General features: G+C 45.7%; 1 protein-coding gene across 6 annotated transcripts in view; it reads right to left on the minus strand.

Annotated features, from left to right (window-relative positions):
- Positions 1–16,405, minus strand: part of Fnbp1 (formin binding protein 1) — a 61,668-nt gene extending 45,263 nt beyond the window's left edge. For all 6 annotated transcript variants that reach the window (XM_013021413.1, XM_013021417.1, XM_013021415.1 and 3 more), the window contains exons 1-3: positions 16,295–16,405; positions 5,276–5,332; positions 3,873–4,020 (exon numbers count right to left, since the gene is read on the minus strand). In XM_013021413.1, the coding sequence (XP_012876867.1) occupies positions 3,873–3,980 (108 nt within the window). In that variant the 5' untranslated portion in view covers positions 3,981–4,020; positions 5,276–5,332; positions 16,295–16,405. The remainder of the gene's footprint in view (positions 1–3,872; positions 4,021–5,275; positions 5,333–16,294) is intronic.
- Positions 16,406–16,620: the final 215 nt, after the last annotated feature.

Consider the following 16,620-nt stretch of genomic DNA (forward strand, 5'->3'; position numbering starts at 1 on the left):
ATTTGTTTAAAGACTGCCGGTCTTATAGTAGGGCTGCATTTTATCAGAGACTATAAACTATATGTTTTATAGATGTTTGCTTTGACCTCATAGTCTTACTTCTGGGAATTAGACTTGGGGAAACTGTCTGATCAGCACGCCCTCCCCCCCACGAAAGCAGCTAGCAAAAACTCCACTGTATATGGTTTATGTAATTAAATCAATTAATCAAAAATAGACTTAACCATAAAGAATAAGGTAAAGTATGAATGTTAGGATAAAATCTAATTATTAAAACAGGTAAAGACATGGCAAGTACTAATGATATTAGAGAATCACCATATCTATACGAACACTAATGCTCAAAAACTATATAGGAAAACGGCAAAAAAATGCAGCAGTGTTGCTCACTAGACACTCATGAAAGTGAACTACACAACTCGTGGGCAGAGACAGGAGGGACTAGAGAAGACACTGTATAAAAGTAAATGTACTCATTACCTGACTCAGGTAATTGTAATCCCTCTGTACAACACCTCTATAATAACAACCAAGTAAATTAATAATAAAAAACCCAAAATGCAACAACAACAAAACAAAAACAAAACTACATAAATCAGCAAATACTATCAGGAGGGAAACTTGGAAAATATGAGGCCTTTTGTTTGTCACTAATTGTGTACAGAGAACAGAACCTGTCTGGCAAGTGTGAAGTCCTGAGTTCAAACCCCAGAACCACAAAAAAGAACAAAAATTAGTACTTTAGTTAGGCATGAGAAACCATAGCTAGATCTGAACATACTAAATCTTTTATTTTTGTTTTTGTTGTTGTTGTTGTGGGGCTTGAACTCTGGGCCTGGGCACTGCCCCTCAGCTCTTCAGCTAGCCACAGTGCTACTTCTGGTTTTCTGGTGGTTAACTGGAGGTAAGAGCCTCATGGACTTTCCTGCCCGGGCTGGTTTTGAACCATGATCCCCAGATCTCAGCCTCCTCAGTAGCTAGGATTACAGGCATGAGCCACAGGCTCCTGGCTTAAAGCATTAAAAAAAAAAAAAGCCATCTAAACTAAAGGTACAGCTGCAGCTTAGGGACAGGGTATGTGCTCCGAGTGTGAAAAGATCTGGGTTCAATCCCTAGCACCAAAAAGGAAACAAAAAATGTTCCTGCCAGGTACTGGTAGCTCAGGCCTGTAAACCTAGCTACTCAGCAGGCTGAGATCTGAGGTTTGAGATTCAAAGCCAGCCCAGGCAGGAAAGTCCAGGAGACTCTTATCTCCAATTAATCAGCAAAAAGCCAGAGTAAAAATATGCCTCAAGTGGTAGAGTGCCAGCTTATCAAAAAAAGCTCAGGGATAGCATCCAGGCCCTGAGTTTAAGCACCAGGACCACCAACCACTACTACAAAGGAAAAAGAGGAAGAAATAAAGCAAGTAAGAAGTGAAGGGAAATAGACTGGAGAGGGGTGAGTTTTAATGCGGTGGAGAGACAAAGCAACATTCAGTGAGGAGCAAGCCCTGCTGATATATGCAAAAGGCTTTCCAAGGAGAGTAAAATCAGTGCAAAGGCCCTGAGGCCTGCACACAAGCGGGCCTGGGCCTGACCACGTAAGTACAGGAGAGGAATTTGGAGTAAAAGGGGAAACCAGGTTCTGAGAGCCTCCCAGCCCATGACTCACTCCAGAAGCAGAGTCTGTACTTCCACCAAGGTAAAAGCAGTTTTTGTTTAGGGAGTTGGCTATAAGGGTGGAGAAGAGAAGCTCAGTGGAGAGATATAACACATCAATCAGAGTAAAAAACAGGAAGGAGATAGAAACCTTCTCCAGAGCAAGGGAAGTTCAGAACCGGGGAAGCCCTTTAATACTGGGTTTGGGTTTACTGTACCATTATACTAGGTCTTGTGCTTCATTGGAAATAACCCACTTCCTTTCTGTCTCATAAACTAAAGACTAGCTCCTTTAAGGAATGGACTGGCAGACATGGTCATCAAATTTCAGTCCCTAGTGCCAGGTTTCTTAATCTAGGCACTAGGGATCACAAACCCTACCCCCCCCTACTCCCGACCCCCCGCCGCCCCCCTGGTTCTGGGGATTGAACTCAGGGCCTGGGCCCTCTCTCTGAGCTTTAGTGTGCAAGGCTAAGGCTTTACCACTTGAGTCACAGATTGGTAGAGTCTCACAGACTTTTCTGCCTGGGATGGCTTCAAACTGTGATCCTCAGCTCTCAGCCTCCTGAGCAGCTAAAATTGCAGGTGTGAGCCACTGACACCTGGGATGTTGATCCAGGTAACTCCCTGCTGTGTGGGACCAGCCCACGCATTGTGGGAAGTTTAACAGCTCCCCTGGCCCTTCTGCTCCCGGGCTGGGGGGGGGGCTCCCCAATGCGGTCACTCAGACAATCAAAAATGTCCTAGCTCTGAACACATGTGGCTGTGATGAGTCTGAATCCCTTGATGAGAACCAGGGCTGCAGTGTGAATGAGTAAAAACTCACTACCAGGAAGCCAGCACCATGGCTCACGCTTGTAAGCCTAGCTACTCAGGAGACTGAGATCTGACGATTGTAGTTTGAAGCCAGTTCCAGTAGAAATGTCTGTGAGACCCTTATCTCCAATTAACCACCAAAAAGCCATAAGTGAGGTATGACTTGAATGGTGAGCACCAGCCTTGACTGAAAAAGCTAAGGGACAGGGCTCAGACCCTGAGTTTAATCCCCAGAACGAGCATTATCTCAAAAAAAAAAAATTGCATGGGACTTTTTTTCTTTTTATGAGAGGGGTGGTGATGGTGATTGAAATAAGGACCTGCTGGGCATCGGTGGCTCACGCCTGTCATCCTAGCTACTCAGGAGGCTGAGATCTGAGAATCACGGTTCAAAGCCAGGCCAGGCAGGAAAGTCCATGAGACTCTTATCTCCAGTAAATCACCAGAAAGCCAGAAGTGGCTTGTGGCTCAAGTGGTAGAGTGCTCGCCTTGAGCTGAAGAGCTGAGGGACAGTGCCCAGAGTTCAAAGAAAGAAAGAAAGAGAGAGAGAGGGAGGGAGGGAGGGAGGAAGGAAGGAAGGAAGGAAGAAAGGAAGGAGAGACAGAGAGAAAGAGAGAGGGAGAGAAAGAAAGAGAGAGAAAGGAGGACCTGCTGCATAAAGAGACATTTCAGTACAAAGCATATGTCTATTGATCAGTTCACATTGCATATGCCAAGTCACTTTTCTTTTGGTTGGTCGAGGGGCTTGAACTCTGGGCCTGGGGCACTGTCACTCAACTCTTCAGCTCAAGGCTGGCACTCTACCACTTAAGCCACAGCACCACTTCTGGTTTTCTAATGGTTTATTGGAGATAAGAGTCTCAGGGACTTTCCTGTCTGGGCTGGCTTTGAACTGTGATCCTTAGATCTCAGCCTCCTGAGTACCAGGATTACAGGTGTGAACCACTGGCACCCGGCCCAAGTCACTTTTTTGTGTCTTAGATTCCTCCAGAAAGGTTCATCCTGTGGGGCCTGCAGTAGGTTTCAGTATCTGGGAAATACTTACTTATTTGTCAGTCATGGGGCTTGAACTCAGGGCCTAGGTGCTGTCCCTGAGCTTTTTCACTCAAGGTTAGCGCTCTATCACTTTGAGCCACAGCGCCACTCCCAGTTTTCTGGTGGTTAATTGGAGATAAGTGTCTCGTGGACTTTTCTTTCCTGGGCTGCCTTCAAATTGAGATCCTCAGATCTCAGTCTCCTGAGTGATTAGACTCCTGAGCCACCAGTGCCTGGCTGGAGACCTCGATTTATATGTAAAGATCAAGAAGCACTGTTCAATTCTGGGCCTGGGTCACTGGCTGGAGTCTCAAAGTGGGACCCACTACCTAACGAGCATCTGGACCGCGGTTCGGAAGCCAACAATACAATGGGGGTTACCGATTTCCTCTCCTGCTTCAGCTCCTGGACGTAGCGGGTCAGGTCCACAGTGATCTGGGATGTCATGTTCTCAGAGATGACCTCGTGTTGTCCAGCATAGTCGCTCATCTCGTTCAGGGTGGAAAGGAAGGCCTTGCATGCCGTGTACCTGCAGACATAGCACAGAGCACCACCAGTGAGGCCACGTCCCGCCTCCCACCTCCCAGGGCTCCACACCGGGAAACCTTAATTAATCTTGGGTTAACCAGTGCTGCCCCCAAGGGGGCCCTGATTCGAGATGGCTCAGAGTTAATCACAACAGAAACATTTTCCTTTCTGTGAAACTGAATCGCTCCAGGACTGCAAGTCAGCTTTGCTGCTACACAGGCCCTTCTACCTATAGGTGTGCTATGTGCACAGACACGGAGAATGCTAGAATCAAAGCCAAACGCAATGGGGCTGGGAAGGTGGCTCAGTGGTAGAGTGCTTGCTTTGCATGCATGAGGCCCTAGGTTCGATTCCTCAGCACCACATAAATAGGAGAGAAAAAAAAAAGCCAAATGCAACACTTCCAGGCTCTCCTGTGAAGATGACTTAATTGCTGACAGAGTTCCTGGGTGAGAGAGTAGTATGACAGGAACTCCCAATGCAAAACTCTGCAATGAGGCCAAGGCTGTGAGCTGTGAGCTGTGATCTTAGGACTGTTGTTCGAAGCCAGCCTAGGCAGGAAAGCCCCTGAGATGCTGATCTCCAATTAATCACCAAAAAGCTAGAAGTGGAACTCATGGCTCAAGTAATAGAATGCTAGCCTTGAACAAAAATGCTAAGGTACAGTGCCCAGGCCCTGAGTTCAAGCCCCAGGACCTGAACAAAACCAAAAATACCTTCTAGAATGTGTATTGCATACTTTCTGCATGCATGTGTCTAGGTCACATTCTAAAACTTTTTCCTGACTACTTTAACAGAAACAATCTGGAATCCATCTACTGGCTGAGTATAAGTTAACCAAATATGCTTTTATAGCTCTTCTCCCCTGATTTAGAAATAGGCATAAAGAGAAATAGGGGAATGCAAGTGAGAGAGAGAGAGAGAGAGAGAGAGAGTGTTGGCACAGGAACTTGAACTGAAGGCCTTAGGCTTGCCTACTCTACAAGTTTACTCGGCTGGCCCTCTACCACTTAAGCCATGTCTCTCCTCTGGCTTTTTGCTGATTATTATAGAGATGGAGTCTCTCTCTTGAACTGTTGCGCCTGGGCTGTCTTCAAACTCTGATCCTTGGATCTCAGCCTCCTGAGTAGCTAGGATTATAATCTCATGTTATAGAAAACCATTTCTGTCATCAGATACACATTTCTCCTGAACCCTCAGAATCACCCTCAAAGGTACAAGTTACATTATCACACATTTATCAATGATAAACATACTTGTATTCTTCCTCCTCCTTTGAGTTCTTTTTCGGTTGGTATTTCTTCGAAAGATTCCTAAAATAAAAATGCAGAGAGACCATTTTATTTAGAAAGATAACTGAGAAATCAAGAATGCAAGATGACATTAGTGCTGTGGTTTACAAGTTAAACACACACATACACACAAAACAACAACAATAACAGCAAAAATACACAACGAAGTGTCTGCAGCTGAAATCTGTTCGTTTCCCCCATTCTTTCCACAAGCAGTAAGGCGCTCTAGTCATGTTCTCCTGTCCTATCTCAAAGCTAGAGCAAAAGAGGGCAGAGACCATGTCCTAGGACCTGACCTCTGATTAAATCATCAGAGAACACAGACCACATGTAAATCAGCAGCTTTTATTTGTACCACTGACCAGAGAACTATTTTTCTTCCCAGGCCACCATTTCCTCATGGTCATCCATTGTCATTATTGTCCCAAATGCAAAGAAAACTGTATCCAAAGGTTAATGTTAAAAACCAAAGTGCCAGTTGGGCACCAGTGGCTTCTGCCTGTAATCCTTTACTCAGAAAGCCGACATCTGAGGATCAAGTTCAAAGCCAGCCTGGTCAGGAAAGTCAGTGAGACTCTTATCTCCAAGAAACTACCAAAAAACAAAAAACAACCAGAGTGGAGCTGTGGTTCAAGTTCTAGAGCCCTAACCTTGAAGGAAGAAGCTTGTGGAGAGCGCCCACGTTGAGTTCAAGCCCCAGGAGTGGCACACGTGTATGAACGTGCGTGCCAGAAGCACCCAAGGGCCTGTTTCTGAGGCTCTGTGGCTGCTCTTCTGAAGTGGTAGCAAGGACGGCCACGGGGAGTGCTCCCTAAACGTTCACGCTGAGCCATCCCAGTCCACCGGGACGGCTTGTAACCTCTCCGACAGAGTGAACTGACAGCCCTTGCTAAGCTCAGCTCAGCTACCGGCTAGGAATCCGCACTTTGGCACCCGTAAGTATGCACCAAAACTTAAGAGCTAAGTAAGCCTGGGAAAAAACCAACAAAAACAATCTCTTCATTCTGTGCTGTTTCTCATGGGTCCTGACCTTCGGCTGGAGTTAGTTCGTGTCACAGGAAGCTGAGTAAGGCGGGGGAGAGGGACTCCTCACCCTCCTCACCCTCCCCTTCTTCCTCTCCCTCCTCACCTCCTCACCCACTTCCTTCTTCCTTCCCTACTGCTATTCCTCTTCCACAGTGGGTACGCCGATGATGTCACACTTTCCTTTCACCACATTGTCCAACCCCCTCCCCCTCCTCCCCCCCCCCCCACCTCTACAGATTTGCCTAGAAAACTATATGGTGACACATTTGCCATTTAGATCAGGGCACATTTTACAGAACAAGTGAAAGGAGACGTTACTGCCTGAGACTTGCTAGGGAAAGAGGGGGCCACGTGCTCCACCAGCATGACGTCAGCCCCTTCCCTGTCTGTGTGGGAGCCTGTTCATCCAGTTCCTCAGCTGTAGGCCCGAGGGGGCTCGAGGAGGACACAATCTCTATTGTCCCTCTGCTTTCAAAATCCCAAGGGAAGATAGGACACCCATGAAGATGTCCACTCTATGCAAAAAATGAAGATGTTAGACATGGTAGCTTAGAAATTATCAGGCCAGTGGGGCACTGGTGGCTCACGCCTTGTAATCCTAGCTACTCAGCAGGGTGAGATCTGAGGATCGCAGTTGGAAGCCAGCTGGGGCAAGAAAGGCCATAAGGCTCTTAGCTCCAATAAACAACTCAGAAAAAGCCAGACGTGACACTATGGCTCAAGTGGTAAAGTGCTAGCCCTGAGTCCAAAGAAGCTCAGGAACAGAGTCCAGGCCGAACTCAAGCTCCAGGATTGGCAAAAAAGAAAAGAAAAAGAAATGATCAGTGGACAGAATAGTTTCCATGTGTCCTGTGAGCATGTGCAAATACACAAGCAACGGCCTTGTGGGTGCTGGCATCCAGATGCAAAGGAATGTACAGAACAGATGCAAGGTTTTCATAAAGTATGTGCCTTAGAGGAGAAAAGTAAAACAAAAACAAGTATGTTGATAAAAGTATCAGGGATAAAGGAGTATCTTCAAAGCAGAAGACAATGTAATTGGTAGATTCTTTCATGTGTGTGTTCTGGTCCTGGGACTTGAACTGAGAGCCTAGGACTGTCTTTTTAGCTTTTCACTCAAGGCTGGTGCTCTGCCACTTGAGCCACAGCTCCACTTCCAGCTTTTTGCTGGTTAATTGAAGATCAATCTCCTGAATTGACTACCTGGGCTGGTTTTAAACCCTAATCTTCAGATCTCAGCCTCTTAAGCAGCTTGCATGAGGTACAAGAGCCACCAGCTCATGGCTGATAAGATTCTTTCCTCAGTGTCTTTATTACATAAGAAATAATGGAGTTCTGGAAAAGCCCAGTGGCTATGTCTGAGGTATTTGAGTGTTTGGTTTTAAACACTAGCCGTTATTTGTGTTAATTATACCTTGCAAATTGAAAATACCACTTCTAAATTCACACCTCACCATAAAAAGGCTTTCAAAACTACTATTTGAAAGATTTATTTAAATCCACATTTCCTTGTAGCTTCTGTTCCTTACTTAGCAGTCATAAAAAAAATCATTTAAATGTTACATGGAGTTGAAGGAAACCCAGCTTAAACAGATGTAGGTAAATCAGGGACTCTGCCTGGCAGTACTGGGGACTGAGCTCAAGGACTCCTGCTCACTACTCGAACACTCCACCACTGTGCCGCAGCCCACTCTTTTTGCTTTCCATTTTTCTTTCAGATAGGGTCTTGTGCTTTTCCCCTAGGCAGGCTTTGGGCTCCAATTCTTCCTACCTCTCCTTCCTGAGCAGCTAAGATGACAGGGACATACCACCATGCCCCCAAACAGACCCTCTTTAGAGTTCCCTCTTACTACAAAGCTAAACAGGATTACAGGTCCGTCAGGAGTGATACTCTGTTAAGACCATTAAATTCTGATGAATGAGGCCAGTTGGATAATGCTTGGGTAGGGAACATTTAAGTGGTATTCTAAACAGCACTGATAAATAATTCACTGCATAAATATCAGCAGAAACTCAAAAGCTAAAGAGATCTGGAGATGAACTTCATATCTAAGAACTCTTCTCTTCATGACCACTACAAAGAAGACCAACTTCCTTCCCTCCTTCCTTCTCTCTCTCCTTTCTTTCTTTCTCTCTCTCTCTCTTCCTTCTTTCTTTTCTTTCTTTTTTTCTTTCTTGCCAGTTTCGGGGCTTAAACTCTGGGCCTGGGCACTGTCCCTGAGCTTCTTTTGCTCAAGGCTAGCACTCTACCACTTGAGCCACAGCGCCACTTCCAGCTTTTCCTGTGTATGTGGTACTGAGGAATCGAATGCAATGCTTCATGCATGGGAGGCAAGCATTCCACCACTAACCACATTCCCAGCCCAAAAGATCACTTTTCTATTCTGGTGCCTGGGGACAGGCTTCCTGGCTCTATTCATCTTAATATTTTCAAAATACTCAGGGAAATAAGACACACACACCACCACCACCACCACCACCACCACCACCACCATCATCATCATCATGATATTTTGGGGGATCTGAGAACCAGAGTGTGTTCTGTACTCAGCCTGCTCTTCAGGCAGACCAATAAGGGAGGAGGAAAGTATATATCCTTGAACAGGATGCAGGATCTAGACCTAGCTAGTCCTAAAGCTACCAGGAGGCTCTCAATAATGAGATACTTGGGCCTTGCTCTGGACCTTCTGTGGAGGGAAGGCTAGGTGGAAGCCCAGGGATATCTGGAGGGGGGGAGGGGAAGAGGGTTTCCTTATTTTTTCCCCCCAAAGCTCACTACAGACTTCTGGATAGAGATGGCATAATAAAGTTCAAGATGAAAGCAGTACTTCCCCAGCAACAAGAGGTATAAAACAAAAGCTAGGGTGACATTTTCATAACGGAAAAATTTTTATAGGCAAATGAAGTTTCCACACTCTGGAAAGGGGGGGTGGGGGGACAGAGAACTCTGGAGCAGCTGAGGGTGGGCACTGACCCCACCCTGGTGGCCACAGCAAGGAGAGGGAGCCGGTAAGGCTTAATCCAGTCAGCACCAGGCCGAGAGTGGGCAGACACTCAGGAAATCGGACAGGAAGGCAGATTCTGTGAAGTGGGCGGGGCAGGGCTCTCACTGGACTTCCGCTCTCCAGGCACCGCCCCAATCAGGGGTTATACAGGAGCTCAACACCTCTTCCTCTGCCGGGGTCAACCTGCAGCAGACCCTTCACAGCATAGCTGGGACCCAGCTGCCTCTCTGTCCCCCACACTTCCATATCTCCAAGGAACATGGACAATTCAATTTCAGCCTCAAAAGGAGCTCAGAGGGAAAGAAACGCCGGAGGAACCCAAGGAGGAAGGAAGCCAGAAAGGGACATGCGTCTACAAGCCTTCAGCACAAACAGGGACAGGAGTGTGCCCCAGAACTTTACACCCTTACCTCATTAGGACCCCTCAACAACCTCAGGGGCTAGGGTTATTCTCCACACGTTCCGATAAAAAGGATGAAGCACAGAGAGTAATTTGTCCCCCAATCATACTGCTAGTAAGTGTAAGAACCAGGATGACAAGCCAGGCATGGTAGCTCATGCCTATAATCACAGATATATGGGAGCAAAGGTCTGAAGGATGGAGCTAAAGACCAGCTAGGCTGAACTCAATCAGTAAATTGGGTGTTGTAGCATATAGGAGGCCAACAATAGGAGAATCTCAATCTGAGACTGGCCTCCAGGAAAACCGTGAGCCCCTAACTGAATAAAGCAAAAAAAAAGAAAAAGAAAAAAAGGAGGGGGTCTGGGGTGTAGTTTGAGTGGTAGAGTACCTGCCTAAGAAACTTAAGGACCTGGATTCAAATTCTAATATTTCCATTTAAGGGGAAAAAAACACTAGGATTCCATTCTAGGCATGGGACTTTAGCATCTGAACTCAGCCATATCACCAAACTGCCCAAATTAAAAAAATATAAGCAAGGTGAAAAGATCTGGCATGTAATACAGGAAAAAAGAAGGAAGGAAGGAAGGAAAGGAGGAGAGGAAAGAGAAAAGGTGATGAGATACCCAACGTGAAAGAAAACATATAAGAGAAAAAAGCAAATCAAACTCATGTATTTTATGTTCCAGACAAATTTAAGAAAAACACAAGATACCAATAAATCACGAACTGTGAGACCACAGAATAAACTAGAAGCTAAGGTAATGAATTTAGGACTAAGCCACGCGGCTCTAGAACTGATGAATGAATCCGGCTTTATCAAACGTGACAAAGGAAAGGGGGAGATGCTGTCCTGTAAACAAGAGGTTTCTGAAAACTGCAGGATGAGATGTGGGGAGCAGCAGGGTCCCGGAAGTTGGCACCCCACGGATGGAGCAGAAAAGTCAGCTGTGAGGGGAGAGTCCCTCAAACTGGAATCTGCATAGGAAAGAGCTCAAAAACAAAACAACAAAACAAAACAAAAACCCCCGAGATGGTCCCACCCCCTGGCGGAGACTGGACAAAATATCAGATTGCAGAGTTGAACAAAAAAATTCTTGGCATAGTTACTTCCAAAGAAGCGAAGTCGCCCACAAAGAAAAAAATCTGGGTGGCCCCACATATTCCTACTCATGCAACACAGTGACAGGGTTTGGAGAGAAAAAAAAATATGCCTAGATACAGCCCAGACGGGGCTGATCCCACACAGGGGCGTTCATAAGGAAGAACATAAGCCGAACCAGGCCCCGGGCCTCAGTGGCTCACGCCTGTCATCCTAGCTACTCAGGAGGCTAAGAGCTGAGGATCACAGTTTGAAGTCAGCCTGGGAAACAAAGTGTGTGAGCCTTATCTACAATTAACCAGTAAAGAAGAAGAAGAAGAAAAAGAGCTGCGGCTCAAATGGTAAAGCAATAGCTTTGGGTGAAAAAGCAAAGCAACAGTATGAGTTCAAGCCCCAGGTATGGGTAGCATGAAATGGATGAAGAAGGAACACAGGGCTGGGAATGTGGCTTAGGGGTAGAATGCTTGCCTAGCATGCATGAGGCCCTGGGTTCGATTCCTTGGTACCACATAAACAAAAAAATAAATAAATAGAAATATTTAAAAATAAAAAAGGAACACAGAACTAGCTTAACTAGAAGAATTCCACCCAATCCCCCACAAATGAGCAGAAAGGAGTCCGGCATAATACATGTTCAAATATAGAACAAAGTTAAGTTCAACCGTGGAGTGACAGAGCCAAACCACAAAAATCAATTACAAGAGAGAACAAAACAGGTAAATATTATTTTTGTTATATTATCAGCAGTGAGTCTATTGAGCCTGGGAAAGACTGCTACATGGATTTTTTTTCCCTTTTATTTCAGTACTGAGGTTTGAACTCAGGGCCCCACTCTTCTTGCTAGGCAGCTGACAACATGGAACTTATTATTATTATTTATCATCATTATGTGGCTAGCCAGTACAAAGACGTTACAATTCCATGTATTAAGGTATGAATACAATATCTCTCTTGATCAATCCTTCCATGGCTCTCCCCCATTTCCCCTCATGCCTACCTTTAGAAAAAATAACCTAAATTTTTCATAATCTTTTTGATAAGAATGATAAGGTTAGCATGTCTCATACAGTTGAAATGCCTATAAACTTATTACTACACACACACTGTATTTATGAAATACATTTTAAAAACTGACTTCTACCTTGTTGCTACTGATATACAATGAGCTTCAGTTAAAAAAATAGACCAGCACCTGAAGGGCTCATTTAAAAAGTACAAAAAGAAGCCATTCATCCAAATTAACAGAAATACAAACAGAAACCCGGATTGACTGACCAATTTTTTTTTAATTAATTATTTTTGGTCGGTCGTGGGTCTTGAACCCTGGGCCTGGGCGCTGTCCCTCAGCTCTTCAGCTCAAGGCTAGCACTCTACCACTTAAGCCACAGCACCACTTCTGGCTTTCAGGTGGTTTATTGGAGATAAGGCTCTCGGACTTTCCTGCCCGGGCTGGCTTTGAACAGTGATCCTCAGATCTCAGCCTCCTGAGTAGCTAGGATGACAGGCGTGTGAGCTACCTGCGCCGGGCGACTGATCAATTTTTATGGATGAGATTGACAAAGGTCAGAGTTTGATTCCCAGAGGCCCATTGGGGGCGGGACAGAGTCGGTGGGTGGGACCACAAGAGGGCGGGGCAGAGGTGGGCGGGGCCTGGCGGTCAGGGGCGGGGCCTGGCGGGGCGAGGGCGGGGCCTGCGCCGCGGCTCCAGTACTCAATCGCAGAGAGGCTGGCGGAGAGTTTTATTCAAGGTCACTCAGCACAACTGTGGTCACTGTTGCAAACAACTGGAAACAATCAGAACATCCATCAGTCCAAGAAGTGCTGTAAAGCTGAGAAAAGGAAATCTCCCGGATGCAGAAAAGCAAGGGCAAGCGGAACTCCCCGGAGCAAGGAAATAAACTCGCGCGTCCGCTTGGGTGTGCCCACACCTGTCCCCAGGGCACACGCCACTCCACCAACATCACCTGTCCCCAGGGAAGCTGCACTGCACACCTTTGCCAAGTCTTCTTTCTCTCTTTCCTTTAGAGACTGGATCTCACTATGTAGGCCAGGCTGGCCTAGAACCCTCTCTCTTTGTCCTTCATGGGGCTTGAACTCAGGGCCTGGACAATGTCCCTGGGCTGTTTCATGTAAAGCCATAGCACCACTTCCACTTTTCTGGTGGTTAATTGGAGATAAGGAGTTTTGCAGACTTTTCCTGCTGGGGCTGTGAGCCTCAGATCTCAGCCTCTTGAGTAGCTAGGATTATAGGCATGAGCCCTGGCTGGCCTACAATTCTTAATCCTCCTGACTCAGTCTTCTGAGAACTGAGAAAAACAGACCAGTTGCCACCATACCCAGCTTGGGATTAAAAATCATGACATTATATAGCCACACAAATTCTTTCTTTTCTTTCTTGGTGATAGTATGGATTGGGGTTCTGTCCCTGAGGTTTTGTACTACTCAAGGCTATCACTCTCCCACTTAAGCCACAGAGCCACTTCTGGCTCTTTGCTGGCTAAGTGAAGATTAGTGATTAGAGTCTATGATCTCAAGTCTCCTGAGGAGCTGGTATTACAGGTGTGAGGTGTGAGCCACCAGCACAAGGCTAGGTGCTATTTATTTATTTTGATTGTTGCAATTTTGTTTTTGCTTATTCTCCCAGGAGGAAGCTGAAGCAATGCACACTGAATTCCACTGGGGGGTCATAGGGATGTTGACCAGTTGGCTACAAACTTTCAGATAGATAGCAGGAATTCCTGAAGAAATCTATTGTACTACATGGTGATTGTAGCTAATAACAATGTGGCATAGACTTGGAAATTGCTGAGAGTAGATTAAGCGTTCCCACCATGCACAAAGAAAAGAAAAGCGAAAAGAGTAAAGGATGTGAAGTACTGCATTTATGGGCTGGACTTAGCCACTAGACATAGTATACATTTCAAACCATACATGCTAAATATGTAAAAAATGAAGGGCAGGAGGAGGGATGGTCTAAGCTGTAGAGCACCTGCTTAGCAAGTACAAAGCCCTGATTTCAAACCTCATTCCCAGCCGGGCGCTGGTGGCTCACATCTGTAATCCTAGCTATTCAGGAGGCTGAGACCTGAGGATCACGGTTCAAAGCCAGCCCAGGCAGGAAAAGTCCGTGAGACTCTTATATCCAATAAACCACTCAGGAAGCCGGAAGTGGTGCTGTGGTTTAAGTGGTAGAGCGCTAGCCTTGAGCTGAAGAGCTGAGGGAGAAAACCCAGGCCTAGAGTTCAAGCCCCACGACAGGAAAAAAAAAAAAAAAAACTCATTCCCACCTCGAATGTATAGCCTACAAAATATGAAGGGTAAGGGAAGGGGAGGGGAGGGAAGGGATGGGCAAGAATGTTGAAAGGAGTGACATTAATCAAGACAGACTGCATTCATAAACCGCTTTGTTAAATGGCAACTTCTCTGTACAACTACTTAAAGATAATAATAATTTTTTTTAAAAAAAGAATAGAATGTTAGGAAGAGGATTCCAGGAGAAGAGGAGTGGGTGGCGGGCTATTGGAGAACACACTGGTGATCTCTATGGGGAGGAGCTGCCCTGGGTGAGGGGGGCGGGGGCGGGTTGGGTTGGGGATGGGGAGATGAGGGGAACCTGGGCCTTGCAGGATTTCAAGGACACTCACCTTAGAACTCTGGACTTCCTCAGAATAAAACAGGGAGTGGCTGAAATTTGGAACAGAGGGCAACTGTTCTTTGTAGAAAACAGGCAAACCAGTAGAAGGCAAAGGTAAGCGTAGCAGGCCAGGACACTGGTAAGTCATCAAGGTAAGAGCGAGTGAAGCGGTGGGACTCTGGGTTGGTCTGGAGAGTGGGCCTGCTGGCCTCGCCCGGAGGCTTGCATGTGGAGTGAGAACAGGGGTACGAAAGACAGCACCATCCATCCGAAAAGGTACAGCCAAGGGGTGGCAGAAACATGGGGCCTGGGAGTTGGAATTTAGACCCAGGGCCTCATGTATCTTGGGAGCCCCCTCCCACCGTGGAGATTCTGAGCAAGCTGCTTCCAGAATTTAAAGGAGAGAGCTGGCGTGGAGATGCACAGCTGTGAGCATCTGCCACACAGGCCAGAGCTGCAGCCAGCAGGGCTCACAGAGAGCTGGGTGGCCTGGGCGCCAATGGCTCATGCCTGTCATCCTAGCTACTCAGGAGGATGACAAATGAGGATTGCAGTTTGAAGCCAGCCCCGGCAGGAAAGTCCATGAGACTCTGAGCTCCAATTAGTCACCAGAAAACCAGAAGCGACTCAAGTGTTAGAATGCCAGCCTTGAGCAAAAAAAAAAAAAAAAGCTAAGGGACACTGCCCAGGTCCCGAGTTCAAGTCCCAGTACTGGCACCAATAAGAAATACATATGAGGAAAGACCTAGGGCTGGGGGAATGGCTCAGTGGTATCGGGCTTGGAGGCCCGTGACCCCTTCCCCTGGCACCAACACCTAATGCAGCTTACAACAGACCTCCACAGCAAAGGAGACGGTAGCCTCAGGCACCAGAAAAGAAAAACAGACAAGGAAAGTAAGTAGGTCCCTATGGGGAAATGGCAGAAAACAGTTGCTATGTTTCTTGGCTGAGCTATGCTATGACCCATTTCATATAAACAACTTGTTCTAAGTGCAATATTCCAATAATTTACACAGCATTCTTACTTTCTACTGTCAACACTACAAGTCTTAAAATGCTGGGAGACAAAGGCCACACGACACTAGAAACTGATCAGGATCCACTTCATTAGAAAAATTATTCCATTGATTTTTCCCACTTAGTGACTTGTTATCTATAAATATTTTCCCTGGGTACCACTTAAACAAGTGAGCCTACATTCTTTCAATGACATATTGCATATATTTGGATGAAAACTAAGTGTCTCACCAGCACAGTGGTTCACACCTGTAATCCTAGCTACTCAGGGGGCTGAGATTTGTGAATCAAGGTTCAGAACTAGCCCAGGTAAGAATGTCTGTGGCACTCTGGTCTCCAATTAACCACCAAAAAGCTGGAAGTGGAGCCACAGTTTAAGTGGTAGAGTGCTAGCTTTGAGCAAAAAAGTTCAGCGACAGCACCCAGACCCTGTGTTAATGTCCCAGGACCAGCACAAAAACAAAAAACCTGAGCATAGGGCCTGGCTTGGTACATGGCTCAACAGTAGAGCATTTGCTTTCTATATAAAAGGTCCTGGTTTCAACCTCAGCATTGCAAAACAAAATAACCAAACCATAACAAAACCTGAGCTTAAATGCAATGGCTTGGTATTTTGTTTATACTGTTTCTGGAAGATTCATTTTCTGTGTTAAACCCAGCTATTCCTATTATAATATGACCTTACATAAAACAAGAAATATTCAAGATTAGGCATTTTTATACAATAAAAGGAGAGTATAAATGATCTTTATATACAGTGTAGTTATAACACATACCACCTTTTTCAGTACCAACTTACCTGAGTTGCTTTGCATAGCTGAGTTCAATCTCAGTCCTTTCCTTTACAAATTTGATGTATTTTTCAAGAATATCAATTCCCCACTGCGTATGTTTTTCTAGGTTGTCAAACTGATCCTGTTTTTAAAAAAAGGGAGAGAGACGGTTTACAGACTTTGTGATAAATGTATTTTCAATGAACAATTCTCTTCATCGTGCATCTCTACATAGAAAGCACTGCTAATATTTTCCATGATTATATTCAGATGCCTTTTTATGGAGAGTTTAAATCAACATTACCAAATTTGGTTTAAAGACTGCCCAAAGTGTTGAACTTAGACCCACACT

Source organism: Dipodomys ordii, unplaced genomic scaffold (genome assembly GCF_000151885.1).
Source record: "Dipodomys ordii isolate 6190 unplaced genomic scaffold, Dord_2.0 Scaffold55, whole genome shotgun sequence".
NCBI classification, from domain to species: domain Eukaryota; kingdom Metazoa; phylum Chordata; class Mammalia; order Rodentia; family Heteromyidae; genus Dipodomys; species Dipodomys ordii.